The sequence below is a fragment of the Ambystoma mexicanum genome, chromosome 5q, assembly GCF_040938575.1.
Source record: "Ambystoma mexicanum isolate Mex_15411 chromosome 5q, UKY_AmexF1_1, whole genome shotgun sequence".
NCBI lineage: Eukaryota > Metazoa > Chordata > Amphibia > Caudata > Ambystomatidae > Ambystoma > Ambystoma mexicanum.
Genome location: NC_090933.1, coordinates 1300373503 through 1300401166, shown reverse-complemented (window position 1 = coordinate 1300401166; position 27664 = coordinate 1300373503). Strand labels below are relative to the sequence as shown.

At 45.3% G+C, this 27664-nt stretch overlaps 1 protein-coding gene across 1 annotated transcript in view; it reads left to right on the top strand.

Annotated features, from left to right (window-relative positions):
* Positions 1 to 27664, top strand: part of WDR97 (WD repeat domain 97) — an 847808-nt gene that overhangs the window by 462148 nt on the left and 357996 nt on the right. The window contains exon 16 of the mRNA XM_069621894.1: positions 11816 to 12058. Coding sequence (XP_069477995.1) covers positions 11816 to 12058 — 243 coding nt within the window. The remainder of the gene's footprint in view (positions 1 to 11815; positions 12059 to 27664) is intronic.

The following is a 27664-nucleotide window of genomic DNA, read 5'->3' as shown; positions in this document are numbered from 1 at the left end:
GTAGGCAGGGTGGGGAGGCTGCAGGGGCAGCTGCAGCTCTATCCACCCCAGCTCTGAGTCTCCCAGCCAGGACAGTGTCGGTCCTGGTCCATCAAACTGATGTTGCCCCTGCCAACATCACACTTAAGCCAATGCCTGCACCAAGACCTATGGTCATTGTGCATTCGCACACTCCCAGTACCCAGTCCACCTGCGCTTCTGCCCCTACTGACCAGAGCGGCGCAAGCCACTCAGGCTCTGCTCCACCTTTGAAGAAGAAGAGGAAGAAGGGTGCTCTGGCACTACAGGCTAAGACCCCAGACACGGCTACACAGTCCGGCACGTCAAGGAAGCCTAGCTTTAATGACCCCGAACTTGATGCACTTGTGACCTATGTTGATGACTGCAGGGTGCAAGACCACACCTGGTCAACGTAGGGCACACTGGCAGACCATCGCGGACCACATAAGTGCCCTTGGATTTGTGAGGCACACAGCTGATGATTGCTACAAGCTGTGGAATGACCTGAAACGCAGAGCAAAGAACAAGCTGGCCTCAAATCATGCCGCTACTCTGGTGACTGGCGGTGGGTCTCCACAAGAGGACAACAAACTCACTGAACATGAGTCTGTTGCTGGGACCTTCGTCAGAGAGGAACAGATCCAAGGTGTGGGAGATCTACCTGATTACAATGCATTGTCCGGTGAGTGCCCATGCGTGTGTGTGTAATCCATGTGTATGTTGTTTGGGTGACGGGTTCTGATTGAGTGCCAGGTGAGGGTGTGTACTCCTGAGTGTTATGGGTCACCCACTTGCTTCCTCCCATACATTCACGTGCCTTGGTTTTGGGTATGACTGTATCCCTTCTGCCCACAGTTGCCAATTAGGCCCACATTAGTGCACTTTACCTTGAACTGTCATCTTGCAACTACATTGTTCAGATTTTGTAAGTGTTCATTCAGGCTGATTGTTTCCACTCTCCCATTTTTACTACGCATTTTACTGCCCTATTGCAACATATGTGATATGCTTCGGTCATTGTTTACAGCCCACACTGGGCCACTATTTTTACCTGGTTATGTTAATGATTACACCATTCAGGCCGATGGAGTATTGGGCTGCAGAACATTTTTATTAGGGCCTGTTTGCATGTGGAACATGACAGATGTTTCCTGTAATGTTAAAGTGACCAACCATTGATCAGCACACACTGACTTTATTATTGGACACTGGATGTGTTTCAGTGTGTGGCACATGCATATTTAGCAACACTATTCAGCATTAATCTTCGCATCATGTCGATGTGACATGGATGTGTGACAGTACTCATTCACTGACATATTGCTGTAGTTTTGTAATTTAACGTGGCTATGCTACATGACATCTGTGTGGTGGCATGTGTCATGCTTGTGTATTGGACATGCCACTCACAGCCTGATGTGTGATGCCAGTGCTACCCAACATGCTGCAAATGTGTTGCTTTTCCATCTTGCTCTCCCCAGTGTCTGCCTTTTTGACTCCACTTACAACTCTTTGACAGTGCATGCATGGCAGGGTTATAGTCATGTGGGACATGTGTAAATCATGTACTGGATCTCTGGCTTGTCACGGCCTATGTGTGTGCTATGGTGCTCATGCCTGTTTCCATTTGTTGTCTTTCATGTTTTTGCAGGTGATGACGCACTTGATGCTGTTGAGGTTGAGGAGATGGTGCAGACCCAGGAGGAATCTCAGGCACGACCGGGCACCAGTGGGGGGTGTGGTGTGGTGGTGGGTGAAAATCCAATGTTACTGCAGACCATACTGTCCAGGGGTGTCTCTTGGTGCACCTCCCCAGACCTCTATTCAGGTGCTGAATCGGATGATGGGACGTATGTGCAGTCGCGGGTAAGTCTTTCTGGCAGGGATTCTGTTCTGTCCAACCCACCTGCACCGGGGGTAGAACCCTCTATGGGGATGTCAGTGTTGGTAGGTCCGCCTTTGGCAGTTACGGATGCAGGGTCACACTCCACAGCATCTGATCCTGTTCCTAGGCCAGCAGATCAGAGGGGGAATGCAGTCCTACAGCCTCAGGCACTGCCAGCACAGCAAAGTGCAGATCGCCTTGCCCCAAACAGGTGTGGTGTCCGTCGACGGGGTGGCCGTGCACCACCAGGCAGTACTGTATGGGAAAACTCCATGTACGGTATGGCAACCCAACAGGCAGCATCAGTAGAAATGATGGCTCAGGCAATGGAGAGGGTGGCCACTTCCATTATCCCCCCTGAAAAGCAGATGGAGCAACAACAGCAGGCAACAGACTCCATTTGCCAATCACACAGGGAAGACATGTTGGCGTCCAACAGGGACTGACGGGCGGCACTGGAGACTCGGCGCGAATCCATATCAATAGACTCCCAGGGCCACAGAGAAGCCCTGAGGGTAGAACTACATAACCTCAGGCAGACTCTGGTTGAACTTGAGGCTTCCAGTAATTTAAGGGCAGAACAGCAGCTGGAGCAGCTCACACGTTCGCTCTCAGCTGAGCTGCATGCAACACGTGAGGAGATCCGGGCATCACGCGAGGCCATGCGTGCAAAAATGCAGGCAACCCGTGATGTGCTGCATGGGGCTCTCCGCACTTTAATCCTCCAGAATCAGACCTTCCAGACCCGCATGCTTGCTGCCATGGAGGAACATACCAGGGCTTTGCGTGGGCTGCCTCCCATAGTGCCACCACCTCCTGATGCAGCAGCAGAGGATGAGCAGAGCGACAGCAGTTCTCCCACAATGGCATAGCCGTGCAGGCCATGAGCCCAAGGAGGTATTTTTTTTTCTGCAACATCCACGCAGGTGGGTGTTGGTGTGCACCCTGTCCTCAAACCTCCTGGGTGGCCTCCCCCACGCCCCTGACCTCCACATGGCCATTTTTTTTTTTTTTTTTACAGTGTGTTGCCTTGTGTGGCTCCCGTGGGCATCCACTGTATTCCGGCTGGGCACATGCAGGCTTGTCCTGAGTTTGGGTTAGATTCTTGGGTTCGTGAGACACACAGCCCTCCTGCTTCCCGTTTCCATGGGCTTGCAAAGGGTGTGACCAAGTGACAGTGAATTACACATTGACGTTGGGCTCCCATGAGCTGTGTGCGCAGTCTGTAGTCAATACTGTGTAGACATCCCTTGTGGATATTGTTGTTGTATTCTACACTGCATGGTTTATTGATATGTGCTTGTGCATCCATGTCTTCCTCCTAATTTGCAGGTTCCTTCCTCATGTCTTCACAAGGCCGTCTACTTTGCAGATGCAGTTCATGTTGTATGCAGTACACTGAGACATTTGCGTGGCAGCAACACTCTACAGTTGGAAGGGGTCGATGTGCTGGCGTATTCAGGTTGTAAGACTACCACTACTTGAACTTAGTACTGTCATGTTTTTGCATTTTTCCATGGTGTGTTGCAGCATTGTGTTGGTGGTAAGTATTTGGTAATGTGTGCTGTTAGTTATACATTACTGGGAGCATATTGTGTGTGGGCAGTTTCCATTAGGGACAGTGTACTTTGTGACACTTGTGTCAGGTCTTGACATGCCATGGTGTGTTTGGTGGTGGAGCTGGGGGAGAGGTTGGGTGACATGGCGCTGTTCTCATGTTGTATTTAGTAAGGGGGATAATGAATTTAGCAGCATAGATGTATGTCTTTTGATGACAAAGCATTTGTGGTGTTTGGGTATGAAGGGATGCACACAATGTAACACTTCCAAGTGACCAATCTCAGGCTGGTATGGTTGTGACAGTTGACTGTCCCTTATGTCATCATCATTGATTGTCAGCTGGTATGTGCCAGGGCTGTGTGCACTCCACAGGGGTGTGATTTTATGTGAAGTAATTAGCCACCAGCTGCGTACGGGCTGCCTCACCACGTGCCCTTTCCCCTCCCATGCGCAGCGGGCGTGCATGTGGTTGGGGATATGGGGGCACCACCATGTCCACTGGCAGGCCCCGGCGTGTTGCAATGTTGTGCAGGACACATGCTGCCACTATGATCCTGCACACTACTGGGGGAGCGTATAACAGCTGCCTACCAGAATGGTCAAGGGAGCGAAAGCGTGACTTGAGCACTCCGAATGTGCGCTCCACTATGCCCCGGGTTGCAATATGGGCTGTGTTGTATCTTACCTCGGGTGGCGTGGTGGGGTTCCGAATTGGCGTCATCATGCGGGTGCTCAGAGGGTAGGCACTGTCCCCTGGGGAGGTGGTGATGGGTATTATTAGTGGGGTTGTGACATTACTCAGTATCTGACATGCATGCATGTGCAGTGGCATTTATACTCACCGAGCAGCCATGTATTGCCATGCCGCCCAGCTTCTAGGTCCCGGTTTAGGGTTGACATTCTGTAAATGAAACTGTCGTGGGTGGACCCTGGATAGTTGGCATATACTGAGGTGATGATTCCCTTGGCATCACATACTACCTGCACGTTGATGGAATGGCAGTGCTTGCGGTTTCTATAGATGTGCTCAGATGCCCTGGGGGGCCGTAGAGCCACATGGGTGCAATCCATGGCACCTAGCACTTTGGGGAATTGTGCCACCCCGTAGAAATCCTGGATGGCAGCCTGCCTTTCTGCAGGTGTTCTGGGCAGGTATATGTGTCTGCAGACTGATGGGCGTGCAGTCATGATGGCCAACACCTGGTGTAGGCAGCGTGACTGCGTGGCCTGTGACACCCCCCCACTATATCCAGTGGCCAAGAAGTGCAGTACATTGAGGACCTTCTCCAGGGGGCTGAGTGCTTAGGAGCACAGGGTGGGTGATGTGAGGTCATCCTCCCACTCACTCACCAGGTCGAGTATTATGTGAGGTGGAAACCTGTACCTCCCATACACCTGGTCATCAGGCATCCCAAAAAGGCTGGTTCTTGGTGTAAAAATTCTGGGCCTGACTATCCTCCTCCTCCTGCGGTATCCCACGACCACTGCTGCTAGGAACGGTATGTTCATCTTGGCATCTGAGCTTGTTTGTTGTTTGCGCGCACTTTTATGCTGCGCGGGTCCACATACGCCTGCTTCCTGCTGGCGTACGTGTTTCCGGATTAGCGTGTCTTTTTTGGCGCACGCATTAGCCCTGTTTCCATGAATACGTGTTGTAGACGCGCGTGTGGGCGTTCCGCGCATTTGCCTCCTGTACTTCCCTGTGAAGCCCACATTTTCACGCGTTGTTCCCCATTCCGCGTGTTACGCCCACTGTTCTGCCTACTTTTGTTGTGTGCGCTGCACTATGTGCGCTTTCGCTGTGCGCTTAGCGCACGCTGTTTGGAGACGTGTGCGCCAGCGTACGCCACACAGAATTTTAGCGCACAACCCGGGATTTACACGCGCACGGACTTCCATGAATCGCTGTGCGCGGGTTTCTCTGCGATTTTTGCACTTGCGCTGCGATTCGCACGCTTTCGCCGAAAATTTCAGCGCACATTAATTCCATGAATCGGCCTGTAAGTTTCAAAACATGAGATGACCAACAGAAGTGGCAGAGCCACGAGATATTTGTGTAGGCGAATGCAGGAACACAAAGGGGACACAGGAAAGAGTAAGAAGGGAAAAGCCAGACTCCCCAAGAGACATACCTCCTGAGGAGTGATTAGATGATCCCTGTTAGGTGATGTGGGTAATTATAGAAGAAACTGTGAGTAGGATTCCCGATTATGGTAATGTATACTCCTCTTTAGAAGGGAAGTAGACCTCTGAAATCCTAGTTCTTAATGTGTCTGAAGACCTAGGCCATCCGCCGTACATCAGAATATATATTGTGTAAAGTTGGGCTGGAGAATAATACGCCTGGCGTAGATATTTACATTGAACCAGGAGTTGAAAAAAACACATTTAACTTGGTGGCCGACATAGGCCCAAACGTCGTCCCGGATGTCGCCAACTAAGTAGTGTTCCCAGCTATGTTTGGCTCTAGTCAATTTGCTAACGCAGCCAACATTTATTTTACTATATAGGCCAGAGACTAGCCTTACCTCTCCCTACCCTCTCCCTGCGTCATTATGATATCACGTAGGACCTGCGCTGTTTCCGGCTGAGCTGAGACAGAGGGCAGCACAGCCTTCAATGCCATTTTTATCCTATAGTACAAAAATAGTTCCTAAGAGGAGGAGGCAGGCCCCGGCCTGTTTCCACAGTTTCAGTGACATGAACTGACCCGGCGGGAAAGAAACCGACAACTCTCCCCAACCTCCCAGTAGTAATAACAAATAGCTTCTCCGAGGTAATCGGTATCCCGGCTATATGGATTGGTAGCAATGGATCATCAGGGAGTAGGAGCCCGGCAGGCCTAGCTTAAAAGCTTTTTTCCCCAAGGCACATGTTCACGCCACTTCGTTGACTTCTCCTCTGCCAGCGTGAATGCCATATAGAACCATAATTCTCAGTATTGCTGAGGCTGCCACTGCCTGCTCCACCTGCACATTTGGGTGATCAGGAATTCTTTGGTCCCAGAATGAGAGATAATATGCCTCCAACGGCAAGTAATAGTTTTTCAAATTGGGATGCACAGCTCAGCCCCGGTCTAGAGGAGCAGAGAGTATTTTCCAGCTAACTCTTGCTGGCTTCCCTGCCCAAATAAACATAAGTATCTCGCTTTTCAGCTGCATGAAGAATCAAGGGCAAATTAAGAAACAGACACAGGAATCCGGGGAGGATGATAGTTTGGATCAGTGAAATCCTGCTCCTTAGGTGGAAGGTCTCGCCAGCTGGCCAATTGCAGTATAAGTTTCTCCATTGCCTCTCCAAAGTTTCCCTCATAGATGCTCTTCACGTCTGCTATAGTCTCTATCCCTAGATATAGTCTACTTCTCGTCTGCCAGACAAAACCCAGTGTGTCATTGACTTCGGCCATGGCTGGCGTTGGGGGGAAAAGGATAGATGTAGTGGTGTTAATCCGTAAGCCAGAGTACTCGCCATATTCATGTATAAGTTCCTTCACTGGAGGCACATTTTGCTCAGGATTCTTAATAAACAACACTAAATCACCTGCATACATTAAAACCATGGATGCCCTTATGTATATTTCTGTCCCTCAAGAGAGTAGCCAGCAGTTTATACATAGCTTGGCTACTGGCTGCTTATACAGTAAGGAGATTAAAGAAAGTAAATGGGGCCCCTAGCCATCTTGTATAATACTGACAAAAGGAACGCCCATTCCAATGAATTGAACGCCTTGTAGGCATCCAATAAACAGACCCTCCAGGATCTTGCGGCATGAAATGTCAAATTTTGCAGCACAAACCTTTATTAATGGCAGCATTTTTGCAGCACAATTTGTATTGACTGGAGGGTGCAAGATTGGTACATTGCAGGAAAGAGGCCGTGTGCAAGGCTACAAGAGAACTAGGGTGTCAATATATGTATCTTTTGTATCAAATAGTAAGTCCTAGATGTCTCTGGCTTGGCAGAACAGGGTTTGTTTTGGCTATGTATTTTGGTTTATTGTCCATGCCTATTTAATATTATTAACGTTATTAATCATTATCAGTTGTAATGCTGAAAATGTTCCCCTTCTGTGTTCCTCAATCCCACAAACACCCACACACCTCTCTCACCCAACACACCTGACACGTCTCACCAATTCCCCAATCACGCTCAGTGATACACATACTCACATGCTCTATCACACTGCCAAGTCACAATTTGCGCTCTCTAGTCACTGCCAAACTCCTAATCATCCTCCAAACTCACACCGTACGCTCCCCAATTCCTCCCGCAGTATACAGTCCTTCATTCTTGCATGCTACTTCTGCATCTTTCATCCTTTCTCCCATTCTATCACACTCTTCCCTTATCCTATTCCCAATTCCCAATCTGCAGCTTACTGCCCCTTTCCGGCCAACCCCTCTCTGCTTTTGGCCCACTACTATCTCTGAGCTCACGTTCCTTCCACTTTCTGTACCTCCACTCTCGCTCCGATTATTGGCCCACCGCCCCACTGCATCAGTGTAATTGCAAAAGCCGGTGCCCTGAACCTTACAGGTGTGTATGACACTAATTTAGAGCTGTACTTCTCCATGTATCTCGGCTCTCCCTGGCAGCCAGATGCCTCACTACATGAACACACATGAACCTTTCTTAACCATGTGTCTTTGCCCTGATACATTGGATTGAGAAGTATACCAAGACCAAGTACAGTTGTTCTACCACTATATTCAGGGACTGGGTTAATGTAGGGACGGCTAATTTAAAATGCAAAACTGGGATCTTCTCCCAAAAGATAATGAACAAGAGGTTGTCTTACAAATGTCACCCTTCTCCGGATAAGGGAAGTTAGGTGTTTGGGCCTCTGGAGTAAATATTTCAGTCCTTAAAGTTCACAGGAGTTTACTTCATCCCCTTCCCCCCGGATTCTCCCCCATGGTTGCATGCTTAAGGGTGACCTGAACCTTTTTCCTTCTATCAAAGCTACTTGTGTTTGTTTCATACCCCACAACTGATTCTGCCTTATTTCTCTGTGAGCAGAAGGGTCAGTATTCGTAGCTGGCATGGAGAAATAGAGCGGTTCCCCTGCCTGAACGAACTCTTGATTGCTCTGCCCTCACTGATCTGACCATAACCTCCCTGTTCCAGTCTCGTCATCCTCCCACTGTTTGGCCCAGACTAGAACCACCCTGGCACTCCACATCCTTACTGCTCCTGCTATTCCAACCTCACCTTCACTCCCTGCCCATCCTCTCTATCCTTCCACCTAGAGGGATGTTGTCTTCTCCGGCATGTTGCTTGCTTTGGCTGCTGTTGAAGTCCTGCATGCCACCAATTCCAGGGCACTCTACCACGTTCTATATGCAGTGCACCTCCTTATGCCTCCTGCGTCTATTCTCTTCCTTTAATGTTACCTCTTCAGTGCCGCTCACAGCATCTGATATGTGCATCACCTCCCGTCCCCTGAGTTTTAAAAACCTCTTCCTGCACCTTGTCTGGTTCCACCGCCTTGCCATATCTGGGTCCTTATGCTGTCCCCTCCTCCTGTACATGTAGTCCTTTTCATGTTACCACCTTTGTCACACCCTTATCTCTCAAAAGCTAGTCCTGTCCTTTCCCCTTCTCTGCTGCTACCACCTCCTCCACGAGCTTCCTTCCCACTGCCACCTCCTACCAACGTGCGCCTTCTGATGTTACCACCTTCGAAACTTCTACCTCCTCCTTCTGTCCACTTTTGCCTCTGGATGTTATTTCTCCTCCTTTTTCTTTTAACACATACACTTAATTCTGTTTGCCCTCAATCCCTGATCTTACCACCTCAATCTCGACCCTCATAGCTCTCACCACCCCATCCTGCTCTCCACTGCTGTTACCTATTCAAGCTCTTCCTTCTCTCCAGCCTCTGCTCCATCTACCACTCTCCAGTCTCCTGTCTTCTCTAGACGTGAGCCTCATGCTCCCGTAACCCACACTGCTAGACTGGAGTCCTAGGGTTTTATAGGGATCGCTCTCCTTTCCCTGGGTGGGACGTCTGGCGAGGGTCTGCACATGTGTTCTCTGATTGGAATGGGGCTATAATTGTTCACGCCCCTGAGGGCACCTGGATCTGCTTTGGGCTTAGAAGGGTTGGAGCTGGTCTATAACTGGCCTGTCCATCATCTTTGAAGCCAGTCAATTCTCTGTGAGACAGTTCCTCCCCCCACCCCCCCAGTGCTACATGAAAGCACTGAGGTCTACCGCTTTCACAGTGTGTTCATTCAGTGCTGAAAACACTGGGCGAGCTTTCTACACCATTCAGCCTACTGAATAGTCTGTCTGCACCATTTTATTCTGAACAGAGAAACTCTGGTGAGAGACAATCCTTCTCTTAATACTTTGTTTTCCCTCTGATAGAATTCACATTTAGAAAGCTACAGCCTTGCGAGTGTGTATTTACAGCCCTCCCTGATTCCTTGACTGTCCCTTTAGCTATCCGCCTTGAATTAGGCTTGCCGTCTCTCCTCTCACTTTGGAAAACCTCTGCTTGTAAGTTTCGGGCAAAACTCCATTGCTGGTGCCTGGAGGAAGAGCCTCTAAAGAGTTTGACTATTAACTTTTCTAGTCAATGCTGTAAACGTGTATACTATAGGGAGCTGGAGGGCATGGTAGCCCGCTATTCTGCTGAGGTTGGTCTGGACAGTGTGCCTGAGTCGTGGCTAGATTTCAATTTACTGAAATTGGAAAAGAGGTCCCGATGCTATGACACCGCTCAGGTACTGAAAAATTTAACCAATCTCTGTAAGTATGCACTTTACTCACAACAAGGCTTCTTGTATAGATCGCCCAACAGGTTATCGCACTAAACTCTGTGTGCCTGCACTAATTGGACTCATTCTATCTATACACCTTCATACTTTACCTGTTCTGGAAAATACTGGTGCCTCGGTGGGTAGTACCTGCGGGGAGCGACTCTGTAGACTGTGCGGTAAATATGTGGAAACCCAGCGCCATAGTCTAACCCAATGTGAAGAACTTCGCTTGGAGTATGAAAAATGCTACTGTAGATGTAAACCCTATTTTACTGACCAATTTTGGAGCATAGTTTTTGGTGCTGAGTCACTGGTAGCGGTGCTGTCTGCATACCATATATGGCAACTAGCGGCTGATACGTTTTTAACTTGCCCTAAATTTTAAGGTGATCATTTTACAAAAATGTATTTATTTATAGGTATTGTGATATTGATATTGTTGTGTGTGTTTTGTTGTTTTCATACTGTTATTTTTATTTAGTGTAGAAGGTTTGGCATGTTCAACCAAATGCACTTAAATACATTTTTTTTTAAAAAAAGAATGTCCCTTTAGAGTTTTGAAATGACTTCCTTGATGTTCCAGAGGAAGTAACAGCAGCACTACAAGGCATGCCACCAATGTCTTGGGAATGAAAAGGCCTTCCCTCACAGGGAAAGTCGCCTCTTTCTACACTGGAGCTGGAGGTTTGTTTAAACAGACCTGCAGGCTTTCCTAATTGGGGAGTCTGGGGTGCCCTATCACCCTCCAGAGTGTCACCATGGGTTTAGCCAGGGGTCAGGCTTCCAGGAGTAACCTGGCATAGTCTACTGATGGAGTGGGTAGGGCAGGCCAGACCCCACAGGATTGGCTTGCAGTGGTGCACCCTGACTGTCCCCTGGCATGAGACAGGCGCCAGGATCAGGTGACTAGGGGTTCCCCTCACACCCATCACATTGCATAGTTCCACTTCAGGAAATGTGGGATAAGGAAGTTAGGAGGGCTGATACCTGCAGTTCTGGATGGCTGAATGCTGATCATCAAGAAGAATGCAAAAAGCCTTGTTATCCAGCTCCTTTGCTCTGTTTCCTGGCTCCCCGCCATCTATAGTGAACCTTGTCACAGCGCCCACCTTCACTTGAGGTTTCTACCCTTTGCTTTTACTTGCAAGCAAGTGACTTTACTGCTAAATCAAAAGGTCTAACCCTCTGGATGTATTCCGCTAATCTATAATTGCCTGTTTTTTTGTAAAACCTAACAAGAACAGCTTCACCGCACACATGCTGTTTTTTTATTAATACTTCTCACTGTGGTGGTAGCTTAATAGTTTGATGTACTGTAGCAATAGACTATAAAACTGTTGTGTCTTGCTCAGGCGTCACAACCATGGTTTTCCTGGACAGTAACTGGTTGTTGTTAACAAATATGGAAGCAGCGTTTAGCAACGGGAAAAGCAGTATTAGATAAGGTGAAGATGAAGGTATTTATGAGGGAACGAGGAGGAGCCTGGAGTACACTTCAAAAAGAACATCCAACACTATACTTTGATCAAATGTACCCTTATAGAAAGGCAAATGCTGTCTCATTCTGGGTGGTCGTATGACATGTTCCTTCTATTATCTACAGGCTGGCGTGAAGGAGGGCATTCAATCTCAGAAAGGGTTTGTGATGGTGGAGGACGACGAGATTGATCTGGCAGAAGAGAAAGAAAGGGATAGCAACCCGACTCTTCTGCATAAAACATCCAGCACTTCGTTCACGAGTTTCCACAGCGCCCTTGCTCGTGCTGCCCGCTTCCCTGATCACGAAGACACCTCTTCCTCTACTGCCCTCGAGGATGAAGAAGAGGCTTCCTCTTCCAGAAGAAAGGTATGTGAAAGGAATTCTGAAGCAGGCGTGAGAATCCAAGATGGCTGTGCATGGCCACCTTGCCTAGAGGCTGTTGAACACGTTTGACTCCTAATATTTGAAAAGGACAATCAGATGCAGACTCATCGAGGAGGGGTGCTGAGGGGCACTGTTTATGTTGCTTATCTAGACAAGGTTTGGGGTTTGGCAGTGCTGGAGGACCCAGTAGGCACCTTGGACATGTACCTAGATACCCCAAAGTTAGAGGAATGCCACCGCCATCTCATTTTGGTGTCCCTTGGCAGTGCATGCACTGCGTACCTGAAATGGAGGATGGTGCTTTCTTGCAAGCCCTTTTTGGCAGCTGGTGGTGGCTAAGGGGGACAACCCCTCTGAGCCTCAATGTCATAGAACACCCATCTTCAACAGCTGACTGGCTGCACACAGAAGGGCAAAGTGTGGTAGTCACCAGACCACAGACCATGAGTTGTGAGATAGGACAATAGAAAAATGGATTGTGCCTGAAAATTAATACATGCCCCCCTCTTTCAGTCCACTGGTGGAGTGGACTGAAAGAGTGGCTCATGGATTCATTCAGCTCTTTCTGTTATGAAAACAATACTCAGGGGGATGTTTTAGTGGGTTCTACGACCTGCAGCTGTTTTTTTAAAAATAGCACAAATTAACTCATGAAGCATCCCTTCTTAAAATATTTGTTTTGTTTTGTTTATAGGATCTCAACCATGCAGGATGTGCATTTTTAATTTTGTGCTCCTACTTGTTTCAACTACAGGCCCCAAATTAAGAAATATGTACATATGTCCCCTTCAAAGAATAGCACATTTGTCCATTTTTTTAAATTGCCCACCTTTTTTGGTACCACTCATTTAGATCTGGAATGTCATCACTCTTCCATCTGTTTGCTATCAAGAGCCTACCTGCCAGCAAGGATTGTGTTTTGAGGTTACCAGATCTGTGTGCCAAAGGGTGCATACCCGCTACCAGCGTACTCAGCAGGCAGACTGCAGGATCCATTGATCGATGCACCTTTGCGATCACCACTGCATTTATACTATTCTCCCAACATGGAACCAATTTGGGGCAATCCCACCAAATATTGAAAAATGCAGCCCCTCCAGCTTTTCCATGACTCACCCTTGCTGTAGTCCCTTAGTATCTCTGGTACTCTTTGCCATCTATAGAGCATCTTGTAGAGCTTTTCTTTATGCTCAATGCAGGTAGATGCTCCATGTGCCCTGGCCCAAATATACTGCCACTCCTTTAGCGTCAACGCCCACCCAAAGCCTGTATGCCATGTGAGCCTGCAGATGTTGTCGAGGCCAAGAACAAGCTGTGCATTTCATTGACTCAGTTCTTTGTGGATAGGGAGAAGTTCAGCTTATCAAACCTGTCATCAGCCTAGGCCCTTTAGGTTGGATTTCCCTGTGTAGCTGACAATACCTTAGACACCCTCCTTCTCCAACACTATAGTCCCTCTTACATTCAGTCAGTCAGTCTGGACATAACACGCCTTATTATTTATGCGACAGGATGAGAGTTCTCAGCGAAACCCTTGGTTTAGTTTGCTGCCAAATAAACTGCATCTCTCGTTGCAGATTTTAGCTGGAGGTAAATCTCCAGCTTTTCTCCCATATTCGTCACTATTCCCGCCAGCGATATTACCGCCGGTGCTAATAGCACCAAAAAGCCCCATAGAGTCCTATGAACTCCAAATAAAGGGGTACTAACAGCGCCACCGCAACTCTGGATCCAGCGCAAATTGTGCCGGGCCAAGTTGCGGTAACGCTAATAGCGTTGGGCGGTATCCAGGCGCATTAACCTACTGATGGACACAGTTTTGTTTTAAGGCATTAGAACCGGAAAGCATAGAGTTCTTTCATGTTCATCATAGTAGTTACACCTCTGCACATGCTAGGTGGGAAGCAATGGAAGCCACAATAAAAGAATAATTCATTGAGAAATCTGCAAAAATCAAGAAGCTCATGGCAAGGAAAGAGGAAAATGTCCTCTGAGAAATTAAGGAATTGGAACATGCACATAGTACTAAAATATCAATTAAAAATTATAAACCACTTCGAATGGCAACAAAACAATTATCTGCCCTCCAAATAAATATAGCGGAGATACCGAAATTGCTAATAAGAAAATACAAGTTAGGAATTAGAACACAAAGCCACTAAGTTATTAGCCTTTCAACTTAAAGCATGCACAAAGGCAATAGGCTAGCCCTGCTAAGAAATAAAAAGCATTCACAAATATTTATTGTTAAGTTGTTGGCATGGCATAGGTATTAACTGGCCATTATTGATAGCTACTGAAAAAAGGTGTGATTACCTGCGCATATAAGCATTGCCTGGTAAAACCTATACACCAGCCACAACCGTTGGCTTTAACAATGCTTGTTTTTAACAGGACTTCAGCGAAGGACGTTCATACTGCTTATTTTGTATTTATTAATTTGCATTAAAATTGAAACAACCATTTTTTAGCAAGATTTTTAAAAAGTAACTTGTAAAAGACGAAAAAAAAAGAAAAAAAGAACTAGAACTCCGAGGATCAGAACAATGCAATCAAGCAGTTAAACAGGTTCAACCCATAAAAGAACTTCAGATAAATATTTAACCACAGCAATTACGTAATTCGTCCTTCCATTAGGCACCTCCACCAATCATCTGATTCTGATATTGCAAAGTCCGAAAAAAGGGATCTAAAATGTTTTGATCGAGCATCTCTTAAAGCCGGACATATTGTGATAAGGTGGAACAAGTATTCAACCTTGGAGGCATCCTTACAATGCTGACAGTGGTTTCCTTTTGATTGGCCCCTAATTGCACGAATCTCATTTGTTGGATATAGATTCTAACGAGCTCTCAAAAACTGATCCCTAATGTTCTTGTCAGGGAACTACTTGAGGTATTGCAGACCGTGTTTAGTTTCCGACCTTCCGAGGGAAGATGAGCAACAGATTGGTAGCTTCTAGCCACCTCCAGAGTTTGAATCCAGTCATGCTCTTTTGCTATTTTTTTTTTACTCAGACCGGATTAGTCACCAGTTGCTCTAGCAAGCTTCCGATCTCTGCCAGATAGTTCATCATTCTCGAACGCCAGTTTAAAGTTTGATTGCGGTCAGACGTCATTTCTTTAAATGCCATATCCAAGATCACAGGACGTGATGGAGAGCAACACTTTCCAAAGAAGGCAAGTCTGTTCCAGACAATTATGCACTTCAGAGATGTAAGGCCCAGTTCTCGCCGAATGATGGCAATCGGAGTAGACAGGGGAACCCCGAGTACCCTTTTCCAAAAAGAGCCTTCAAGGCTTGACCATAGGGGCTCTGGAATATTGAACGTGGCTTCAGGCCCATAAATCGCCAACGATATTACATTAGCTTTGTAGTACCTCAGAACTGATATGATTGAAAAACTGAAGAACTTTCTATTTAATGCACATGTTTGGCTAGTCAGAGCATCCATCCTTCCACACAAATGAGCTGTCATCAGAGCTTAAATTACTCACCAAACGCCCACATATTTAAAAGATTGCACCTGTTTGATCTTCTCTCCATCTAGAAATCAAGAAAAGCCATTTTCCCCTTGTTGGAGTTGCCCAGACTCAAGGTTTTTGTTTTTCCCTTGTTGATTTCCAGACCGTTCCTTAGGATGTAGCTTTGAAGGGCATCAAGTTGTCTTTGTAAGCCCAGTGGGGCCTGATGAATGAGTACAACATCTGAGTACAGTGATCAGGGCAAATGGACTCGGGGGGGGGGGGGGGGGGGGGAGATCTTGTTGACAAAAAAGCTTTGGGCAGGTCCTCCAGAAAACAGTTGAAGAGTGCCAGGGCCATGGGGCACACCTGCATTAACCCTCTCGTGGTCTTGATTTCATTAGAAAGGATCCCCACTAGTGAGGTTTCAGAATGCATAGACATAATTGGGTGAAATAATGATTTCAGACAATTTTTCTTCGCCAGTTTCGACCAGAGTTTTCGTCTGTCAATTTGGTCAAATGCCTGGACCAAGTCCACAAAAGCCATATAGATCTTGGGTTTGTGACTTCCTGGTTTTCCCTTCAACAGTTGAAATAACAGAATGTTAACCGAAGTGCCCAAACCCTTGACAAAACCTGTTTGAAACGGGTCAATGCAATTGATTTGTGCATACCAAATAAATATTGAACTGGTCTAAGATGAATGTACTGAATAGTTTGCCAATGATGTCCATGAGAGCGATAGGGCGGTAATTCTTAGGATTCTCTTGATCACATTTTTTATTAATTGGTACCACTATCGCTCTCCTCCATGAACTTGGTAGTTGATGTGAAATGGCTATTTGTTTAAACAAGATGGATATAAACACAGCCCAATCTTCTGGGAACTCTTTTAGCATGCAGCTGGTTAGCCCGTCAGGGCCCGGTGCTCTTGAGCTCTTTAACTCTTTATCCGCTTTATGATGTCACTAACATTGTTATTAAATACCCACTGTTCAGATCTCTCACAGACGTTATCATTGGGGGTGGTGTCCAAAACCGCGGCATATACATTTCTGAAATAGTTAGTCCAAGTTTCCTCACTTATCGAGTTTGACTGGTCTTCGGCTAGCTTAGTCTCTTCAAGTTTTATTAATGACCAGAATTTTCTCTAGTTTTTACCAGCCAAAGCTTTGAGCACTGTCTCAGTCATTCTGGTATCTCTGTTGTTTGGTAGATCGAAGCCAGTTTTTATAGCTTGATTTAGAAGACAAGGCTATTTGGCAATCCTTGAATAAACCAGACTTCCTTGCTGCCCTTACCAGCTTTCTCACCTCTTTTCTCCGTGCCACCAGTTCAGTGTTAAAAGTATGATTGTGATTGGTGGCAAAGTTGGCCTCCTTGGATTGGTGAACAAAGAATTTTTCCAACAGGGGAGCGTAATTGACCAAAGGGCCAGATGTTCCAAGGTTCGTTGTTAAAGTTCTGATCTTTGTAGATGACAATTTCAAACGCAGCCCCCCCATTGCAGGTGTCGACCAATGTCGGCATCCGTTCTCGGACCGTAGGTCTGCAGGCCCTCCATTCTAACAAGAGAAGGTGGTGATCACTGTCTGTGGTTCTAACCACTTGAAACTTATTTACCAGAGGCAGAAAGTTATTAAAGATGTAGCTGTAGTCTAAAACCAAAGCACACCCCATGTTTTCCCCACGTAGGCTGGGATGGAATATCGCCTTTGAAGAGTTGCCATTAAGGAGGTGCATATCTGCAGAATCCATTAGAGTGCTCCACATGTCACGTCTGCTGTGTGCGGGTCTTCAAGATTCCAAGAATGGTCCTGCCTTTTTTCTACCTGGTTACAGATGTTAAGATCGCCACAAATAATGACATATTTATACCGCTGGTTGATATAAGTGTCGTCCAATTGCTCGGAGAGCTGGCCTATGAATGCTTCATTCGAGGTCAGCACAGGGTTCCAATAAACATTACTGATTGTTAGTTTGTTCAGGGGTTCTGAGCCTGATGATAATGCCTCAGTCTCCCCGCCAATCACAAGTTCTTGGACACAGATTTCAGAAGATTTGTAGGACTACCAGATTTGACTGCGGTCAAAAGGCCTGCTGATGGTCACCCAACTCTCCCTTTAACATTAGGATTTATGGATATTTCGAAGCCATCCAATACCGGAGTCTGCCTTTACCAAGTCTCTTGTAGACAAATCAGATCTTAGTCTCCTACATTTATTATGCTAATTTCATTGTATGGTTAAACCACCGGGTGCTCCATGAGGCCAACTTTAAGTTAACAGGTGTTGAAGCAGGAAGGACGGTGTTCAGGTCAGAACATTGTGCTTGGAGATTACAGTTGGGTTGCTAAAGGTGAGCCGATAATGCATGTGACAAGCAAGACCAGTCTGTTGGTATGAGACTGGGCGATTTAGAAGATGTTTTTTGTCTTAGCGCAACCCACTTGTCGGGAAGAGGACTCTGCTTGGAAAGTGAAGTTTATATGATATGATCATTTATTTGTATCGTGCTCGTACACAAGTGGTACAGAGCGCGGCAAGGCAAGGGAGGGGAAAAGGGGAGAACAAAAACAACAATCTTACTAGGCCCAGTGATATAGAGAACGCACAAGTGCATTGGAAAGGGAAAGGGGAAAAGTGCATGGAAGGCCGGCGGAGAGTGGAACGTGCAGAGCAGAGAGGAACATATAAATAAAAATAAATAGATAATAGAGGCAATAAACAGTGGCAGTGCAGCCAGAAAGTGCTGTGTTTAAGGCAGCAGACTAGGTAAGTCTGATAAGTGCAGAAAAAAGAAAATGGGGGTCTGGGGAACTGTATGGGTACAGATACAGTGCCCAGTGCAAGGCGTGGCCAGGAGGAAGTGCAGGAGGGTGGCAGGGTGAGCGTGTACCTGGGCCCAGGGGACAGAGGGTGGCCAGGTGCACGATGCCAAGGGAGCAGTTCAGCAGGGAAGAGGGGGAGAAAAGGCAGAAGCAAAGAGGAAGGTCTTGAGGAGCTTCCGGAACTGGAGATGGTTCTCCTCAAGTTTTAGAGTGGCAGGGAGGCTGTTCCAGAGGGAGGCCCCAGCCGAAGACAGAGATCTTCCCCCAGCTCGTTTCTTTTAAAAACGACTGACTCTGAGGGAGTTGGAGGTAGAGGAGCGAAGAGCTTGAGAAGAGCCCTGGACCAGTCAGAACTTTTGTTCGGTCCAACGGGTCCAGGTAGTTACCCGTCGATGTCATTCGCGTTGATGGACCATCTCCCTGCTGATCTGAGTTTTTGTAAAGAAGATTTTTAGTTTGTGTTGCATGTTTTGGTTGGCTTGGGGATACGTCGTGTATACAACAAAAAAGGAAACACAAACTACTTCCTGCTCCTGCAGATCAAGTGATTTTTCAGTTATCACAACCAAATATACACCCTGAAGTTTGTGACCATATTAACTTCTTATTGACCAGACCTCAAAATGAAAACGATTTTGAAAAGAGGACACCATATTTTTATTCTTTACTCATCTTGAGTCCCTGTTTTTTTCACAAAACCATTGTTTTTTCCATTTATGTAAAAATACATAAAAACATGTATCACATACAATACTGTTGTACTGAACACGTTTCCAAACATATACGTTCAATCTAAATTCCTATCACAGGTACGAGTGGTGCATTAAAGTGTACCATCTCATTTAATTTCCAAAGGATATACTCTCTAAAGTTTTGTATCAAATTACTGAAGACGCACAGTTGTTTGATTTTTAAAGTGCTCACTACCTATCACCTCCAAGGGGATGATTAGCAATGGATGAAATTGCTAAACATTATGTCAAGGCAGTGCATTTCGAGGATGTGAGGCAATGGGAAGATCGAGATGAAAGAGACAAAAAGGATAGAGAGAGAGAGGAACGATTAAAAGAAGATGGGGTGAAAAGGAAGGATAGACAAAGACGGGAACAGTTGTATCAAGACGAACAAATGAAAAAGCAGGAAAGGGCATAGGAGCAAAGAAAGTACGACAACAGACAGAGGGCAATCGAAGAACGAGAAAGATTAAAAAGAAAGAGAGAGCAAGTGGAAGAACAGAAATGAGGGGATACAAGAATACAAAGACGTAGAGATGAAGAGATACGAAGGGAAAATGAGAGAAGGGACATGAAAAGAAAAGAAGAAGACGGGGTGAGAGAAGAAGCAAAGAAACGAAGAGAGTTTGATGAGGAAATGGAACGAAAGAGGAGGCAGAGAGCGCGCGATCTTGAACGTGTGGAAAAGGAATGAATGGATCCTAATCCAATAGTGGCATGGGAGGACATAGAAGAATTCTTCCCAGCACATGAACCAGTAGCATGTCCGTCTAGAGCAAATCTAGAGGATGAGCTTGACTCTAGAAGTATTGGGGATGCAATCGATAAAGTCTATCATGATATGGGGACTAAGAAAGAACTGAAGGGAAAGGGTAAAAACGATTGACTCGAAAGTACGCAGCTGTACAACAAAGAGGGAGGCTTGTGTAGTTTTGAGCGTAAAGAGCTGTTTTTAGATAGACTGACTCTGAGGACAGAGAAACCTTCCGTGGGCAGGAGGAAGGTAACACATGTGGTCCTGAAGGATGTTTTTTCAATGGACAAGGAAGTAAGATTAACAGATTTAGACCAACCTATATCTCGAGCGTCAGAATCTCTGATGCAACACGATCAACCTAAAGGGCAATCCCATGGTGAGAGGGGTTATTCACCACCTTATGTGAGCAGGTTAAAGTTGCTGCCAGGAAGAAGGCAGTGCAGAACCATTGTCCCTGCTATAGACAGACAGACGATGGGGAATAATGTGAGTTTGGGGTTTCGCAGTTTCCCTTTTTAGAGAAAGGCGGAGCCAGACCACAGTATATACCTTGGCCACAGATGGATAAGGATCATTTATGGTGTAAACTCCCGACTTTAACTTCTGGCGCTGGGAAAAGGATACATGAATTAGAGAAAATGACAGGAGGAAACACGTTAGCTGTAGGGGACATTAAGGGTCTCCTAGTAGCTATCCTTGGGGAGAGAGCTGATGACATTTGGTCAAGAGCAGGGTATTCGAGTGTTACCGCGTTGAGAACCGCTCATGATGGATCACTGTTTAATAAATGTAGGGCGGCAATCTGGAAAGTTCTTAGAGTGCTGTATCCTGACACGTCAGACATGGGAGCTATAATGACGAAAAAGATGCAGGAAGGGGATGATCCTCTTGTTTACATTAAGAATTTTCAGGAGGAATGGAGTGTGAAGACTCGCAGGCCTTGGGGGAAATCTACACCTGTATTTTATCATATACTATGCCAAGGGCTGCCAGAGCCGGTACAGAAGCAGCTCAAGAAATTGCTGGGCATGGAAGCAAAGCCATGGTCAGAAATTCAGCTGACCATTGCACATTATTGCAGACTTTTGCAAGAGAAGAATCGAAAGAAAGATGATAATAGGAAAAGGTAAAGAGGCAAAATTAGTGCAGAAAGAATTATCAAAGTACGCCATTGAATGGGCAATGTCGACTAGTGGAGAAGGGACAGGTTCGCAGCAGGCATGCCACAGGTGAATAATCAAAGGCAGTTTGATTAAGGTAATAATGGATTTGTACCACGAGGTGGGGGAAACTGCTGAGGTAGATGATTCCAGAATAATCAGGGACATTTCCAGAATAACCAAGGAGGTTTTCAAAACATGCAGAATGATAGTCAAAGCATGTAGGACAGGCTGATTAGGAGGCCTCCTCCTGTATGTTGGACATGTGGTATGTCAGGACACCTTGCATGTATGTGTAGAAGTCAAGGGTTTGTGCAAAATGGGCAATTCTCAAGAGGGGGACCGCATACCAGCCTGCATACACTCAACAGACTGGAGATGGGTTTGTTCAGGATCAGACAGCCAGATGTACAAATGCAGCGGACAATAATGAATCCGCCGCAAGGGCATTCACAGCATTCATCCATGCAGATACAGCAAGGCACGAGCACGGGACAATTGATGATTCTTAGGATAGGGGGTGTCACTGTTGATGGAGGGAATCCTTTTACAGGTACAAGGATGAGAATGTATCCACAATAGGACAGCTCACTGGGAGACTTGATTTGTTCGATACTATCTGTAATGCCCAATCCTCAAGAGGAAGCGAGGGTTGCCGTTAATATAGGGGGCAAATCCTTTTTTTCTTTTTTAGTAGACACGGGTGCAACATGCTCATGTATACAAGAGAGAAAATTTACAATGTCTGGAAATACCATGAATACTCAAGGTTTCACAGCAGCTACAAGTAGAGTTCCTTTTACAGAAAAATTACCAGTCTCTATAGGAGAATGTGACATGTCTGTGCCATTATTATATTCAAGACAGACACCTGTCAATATACTAGGTTGAGATTTAATGACAAAACTGAACATGACGATTTCGTTCTCTGTGTGTTCAACGCCAGGAATGCATTATTTAAACTTAAGTGAGTTTATTATGGCATCTGCAGGACAAGTGAGCATAAGAGGAGTGCCATTACAACCAGAAGTTTTTCACTTTGGGGTACGCATTCTGTTAACATGGCTACCAGGTTTAGTGGGAAGATACCTGATGAATTTTTATTCAGGCAAAAAATACCTATGGATGAAGAGGAAGGACAAGTCTTTCCTTTAGAATTACAAGCACCCATAGTGCGAGGAGAAATGGCTTTGCTTGATGGAACTGATTATGAAAGCAGACGATGGTGCTCAGTGATTGCCATAGGAGAAGCTTATAGATTGACTGACATCACTGATGAGGATATGCTTGGGGACCATCCATCAGATGATGAAGTAGTATTTGAGATGAGTATTACTTATTGAGTAGGAGCAATTAAACGTGAGGTTCTTCAGAAAATGTTAGCTCAGAAGCGTCCCGAGTATTTCGATGAAGAAATGGCAAAAGTGCCAGTTTCATTATGCACAACAGGCCCCTATGATGTAGGCCTATTGAAAGGGGCTGGAGAAGTAAAGGTTAAATTAAAACCAGGAGCAATTTTACTTCAAGCACGACAGTATCCCATGTCTCAAGGGGCAGATGAAGGTATTTTCAAGACGATATCTGCCATGATGGAACAGGGTATCTTAGTGACGTCAGAGTCACTGTGTAATACGTCAGCGTATACGATTAAAAAAAGTAAAGGGGGGTTGTGGCGTTTAATACAAGACCTTCGCCCAATTAACCAGATTGGAGAGGACGTGTTCCTCTAGTTCTTAATCCTGCGACAATCTTATATAGTATCCCTGTTGAAGCACAATATTTCACTGTGATTGATTTGAAAATGCATTTTTCTCAATCCTATTGCATAAAGACTCACAGGATCTGACGTCATTTACTTTCCGTCAAACTCAACTGAAAAGTACTGGCCTGCCCCAGGGGTACTGTGAGTCTCCATCGATTTGTTTCAATAGAGTCCTGCAGATGGACTAAAGCAATATTGATGTGGAAAGTGTTGTGTTGCAAAACGTAGATGACATATTGGTCTGCAGCACCTCAGAAGAAGAGTTCAGACACGATTCAGTTCAATTGATGATTATTCTTGCAGAGAAAGGATATAAAGTAGACAAAGAGAAATTGCAGTATTGTCAAGAAGAAGTGTCATACATAGGTCAGTTCATTTTGCATAAGGGAAAAAAGGTTACTCCAGAGAGAGCTGAGGCTATTTTGAAAACAGTAAAGCCGCACACGATAAAGCACATGCAAAGATTTCTGGGACTGTATAATTATGTGAGAGCATGAGTCTCTGACTACAGTTCATACATATGGACCTTGTTGCAAGCTCTGAAGAAAGCACAGGCAACTCAGGAAAACATTGTCTGGACTGAGGAAATTGAATGAAGGGTTTGATGAGTTGAAAAAGGCAATTTGTACAGCTACAGTTTAGGGATTCTGAATTATTCTGAGGAATTCTTTTTGTTTTCGCACACAAATGGCGCTGTTATGACAGCAATACTCACACAGAGCCCCTTGCATATTACAGTGGGATTCTAGACTCAGTAATGAGGGATCATTTTCCGTGCGAACAATCTTTGGTAGCCACCTCATTCCCCATTGAGAAGGCGGCAAGCATAGTAATGGGGTGTTCCATGACGTTATTTTTTTTTTTTACATCTTTATTTACTATTTTCAAACAAATACAACAAGAAAGGATAAAAGCATTATAAAGATGATCACTTGAAGTATTTTCCAAAATAATTAATTAAAAATGAGCATCGAATAAGAAATACAATGACAGAGTAAACAAATCAATAAGAAATAATCATTAAACAAAGATACTCGCATAGTAAAATGACCCAAAATCCATAAAACAACCACAGATAAAACAAACTAATAGACAACCAAACAAAAAAAACAAAAAAACACAATAAAAAAAACAAACAACAAACAATCCACACCAAACAAACAAACCATCAACCAAATACACTCATACCTCACTTCCATCATCTTGTGTTATATCACCATACAAATCAGTAAAAGGTTTCCACATTCGGACAATATAATCAGATCATTAATCCAGTCCTCTATATTTGGCTTTTTTCTAGACTTCCATACTTTCATGATTTGTTTCACTGCCACTACTAACACCTTATCTATCCAACACCCATATAAACGGGTTGTCAAACAACAACCTCTCTTTGCCAACAATAAAACCTGAAAGGGCCCTCTCGGAAAGGATATCGACAAAGTAACATTTAATCTATCCAGCACCTCCGACCAAAAAGTAGACACTCTCGAGCAATTCCATAACATGTGAATCAGTGTCCCCTTTTCACAGCCACATCCCCAGCAAACATCCTCTGCCCTACTCCCAAACTAAACATTCGCACTGGAGTCCAATATAACCTCCCCAAAACTTTCTGACGCACAAGACGCAATTTGAGATCCATCTTACTTATATAACCAATCTGCCATATATATTTCCAAACACCATCACTGATTGTGAAACCCAAATCCATTTCCCATTTCTGCTTCAATGTGTCCCAGGACCGTAATACTGAATCATCTATACGCATGAGTTTTAGATACATGGAGACATTATGCGGTAACAGGTGGAAAATGGTCCATCCCCCGGTTCTTTTTTCAACTGCAAACCCATCATATCAAACATTCGGGTCAGGCAACATTCAAGATCCCTATATCGTTCCACTTCCCGACCACTTAAATTAAATTCACCTTGAAGTTCCTCAAAGGATTTTAAGACCCCATCTCGCAATAAATCCCCCAATGTCAATACTCCTTTTGAGATCCAACTCCTCCAATACAAAGGTTTATTATTTATCTGTATCGTTGAATTATGACGTTATTTGTCGAACATGCATTGTTTGCCATTTTGGAAAAACCTAAAGACAAGTTGACGTCTCAAAGGGCTTCTGCCTACGAGGTATTCATATTGAATCCAGCTATTAAAATAGTTTGTTGCAGAATAGTGAACCCTGCCATGTTTGTAGCAGAACCCCTGGCAGAAGATGAGCATGCACATGATTGCTCGAACTATGAGGAATCCTATGATGAACTCCAGAGGGTGAAGGAAAATGCGTTGGCAGCTGGAGAGATTCTCTTTATTGATGGTTCTTCAAGAATCAATCAGAATGCTGGACAAAGATATACAGGTCCCGCTGTGGTGAAGCACACGGTCAATGGGGAATTTGAAGTATTAATAAGTGCATGACTACGTCTCACTTTTCAGCACAAGCTGCAGAATTAGTGGCGCTGATTGTCACACTCGAGAATCATGCAGACCAGGATGTAATTGTGTACAGTGACTCCGCCTATGTGATGTCGACAGTGCACGCAGGGCTAGCACGTTGGAAAAGGAGGGCCTACCTCCGAGCGGACAGCACTCCAGTGCAACATGCTGCATTATTGGACAGGCTTATTAAAGCACTATAACTTCCAGTAGCCATAGAAGTCGTTAAGTGTGCAGCTCACGCTAAAAGGGCAGATTTTATCTAACGTGGAAATCAAGCAGCAAAACGTGTTGCATATTTAGTGAACATCATGAAGTTTGGCACGCCTGATTTGAATGAAAACATGGTGGTTATGATGAGTGTGCCTGATTGTTATAACGATCTGTCCAAGACTCAGTAGTGATTCAAGGGGAAGCGCCTCAGGATGAGGACAACTTGTGGGCGCAGAGGGATGTTCTTTAAGCCCTTCTGAAGCACTTTGGCTACAAGACAGCACTGGTAAACTGGTGATGCCTGTAGCCTTATTAAGGGTGGCATTAGAACAGCTACACTACCATGTGCATGTTGCTAGAGAAAGCCTTGCCGCAACAATAGCATAGGAATGGTTCGTACGGAATTTGGTACAACACGTTGCATTTTATGTAGTAAACTGTATCGTATGTCAAAAGTCTACTGCTGGGCACATACTGCGTACAGTTAGAGGAGTTATTCCCAGACCTACTGGTCCTTTCCAGCATTTACATATCGACCATGTCGACATGTTGCAAGTCTGTAATGGATACAGATATATGATTGTAGCGGTATGCCCCTTTTGGAGGTGGATTGAGGCTGGTCCATGTACACATCCAGATTACACCGGTCCAGCGAGATTTCTAGTACGAGAAGTGTTCCCTATATGGGGAATATGTGAAGTATTAAGATCAGATAATGGCCCTCATTTTGTTAAGGAAGTCTTTGAACAGATAAGCTTGATGCTTAGTATAAAACACATATTTTCATCGGCTTATCACCCGCAAGCAAATGGGGTCTGTGAGAGACTCAATGTCCTGCTTAAAGAAAGAATAGCCAAATTGAAGCTTACCCTGAAGAAAGGATTGTTGCATTGCCTACTACTGGCATTCTATGCATTGAGAAATCAGCCAGGTTCCGACCACCATTTTATCCCCCATGAAATAGTGACAGGGAGGCAGATGAAGACACCCCTTACAACTCCATCTAGAAGTGATGCCCAGTCGACAGCAGAATTGTTAGGAAAGGAGTTACGTTTTTACAACGTTTTAACAGCCCATTAATCGTGGAGGATATCACACCATCAGCAGTGAAAGTGCAAGGCAGACATGCTCGGATATTTCTTGGAAACATGAAGATCTACGCTGGAGAACCCTCTTGATGCCCACCCCTGTCAGAAGCAAGCATCGGGGAAGAACCTCAGCACGTGCAGACTAGGTCCATAACGAGGAAGAAGGACACGGAAACTGTTGAATAAAACAGATAAGGAGTACATTGGACTGTGGCTTGTGTTCGGGACACTCTTTTCAGCTACAAAAAAGGAGTTAAGGGAAGCTATTTGTTCTTGAGCCACAGGCGTTTGTTGACATTGGACTGAGACATGTTTAAGTCTTGTTCGTGAAGGAAAGCATGCCAGATTTGGAGTTCCCTTTCGACAACTAGAAGAGGGAACAGTTCCCCGATTCCTTTCTCACTAATTTCTTTTAGGAGTTGCCCATTGTGGTGCCCAATGACAACGTTCATTGGATCATCCTTTCGGTTTTTATCTATGTTCTTCGTTCTAGCCCTGCGCTGGTGGGGAGAACTTTTGACGTTCGTCATTTTCTGCCAGATCCTATGTCTGGTCCAATCGTGAGGAGATTGCTTGTAGCTATAATAGAGCAAGTTCTTCAGCTTCGTGAGTACAGTGGGGAAAACACAAAAGCCCCTACCGGATGACAATGCGCATAGACTGGTTAGCATGGTGTTCTATTACCTGATTGAGGAATGCCTGCATCTTCTTGGAAGACAAACTGATTTTCGCACACTGAGACCAGAATGAGACTTTTGGAGGAAGAGATCCAGAGCCTAATAGCTGTAGTCGTTTACTTCTTGCTCGAGGAGAATCTTCATTTTGTCTGGTGAAAGGACGATTCCTTTGTCTTTCTTGGGAACTTTGTTAATCGTCTAGCAGCAACCAGCTGATCAATGAACTCGTGGAGAAAATTCAGCAGCTTCCAGTGTATTGCCTGATGTTGCCCGATTTAAAGCAGATTTTTCCTTCCTTAAAAAAGATAAAAAATGGGCAGTGTTAATAGCAACAACATAATGGCAGACGAGAGGCGTCCACACTGTGCATGAAGCTATTGTTGTATGAAATGGGCTTACCTGTACATCATTTCATTTTGTTTACAGTTATAGAAGTGTGGAGGAGGACCTCGGAGG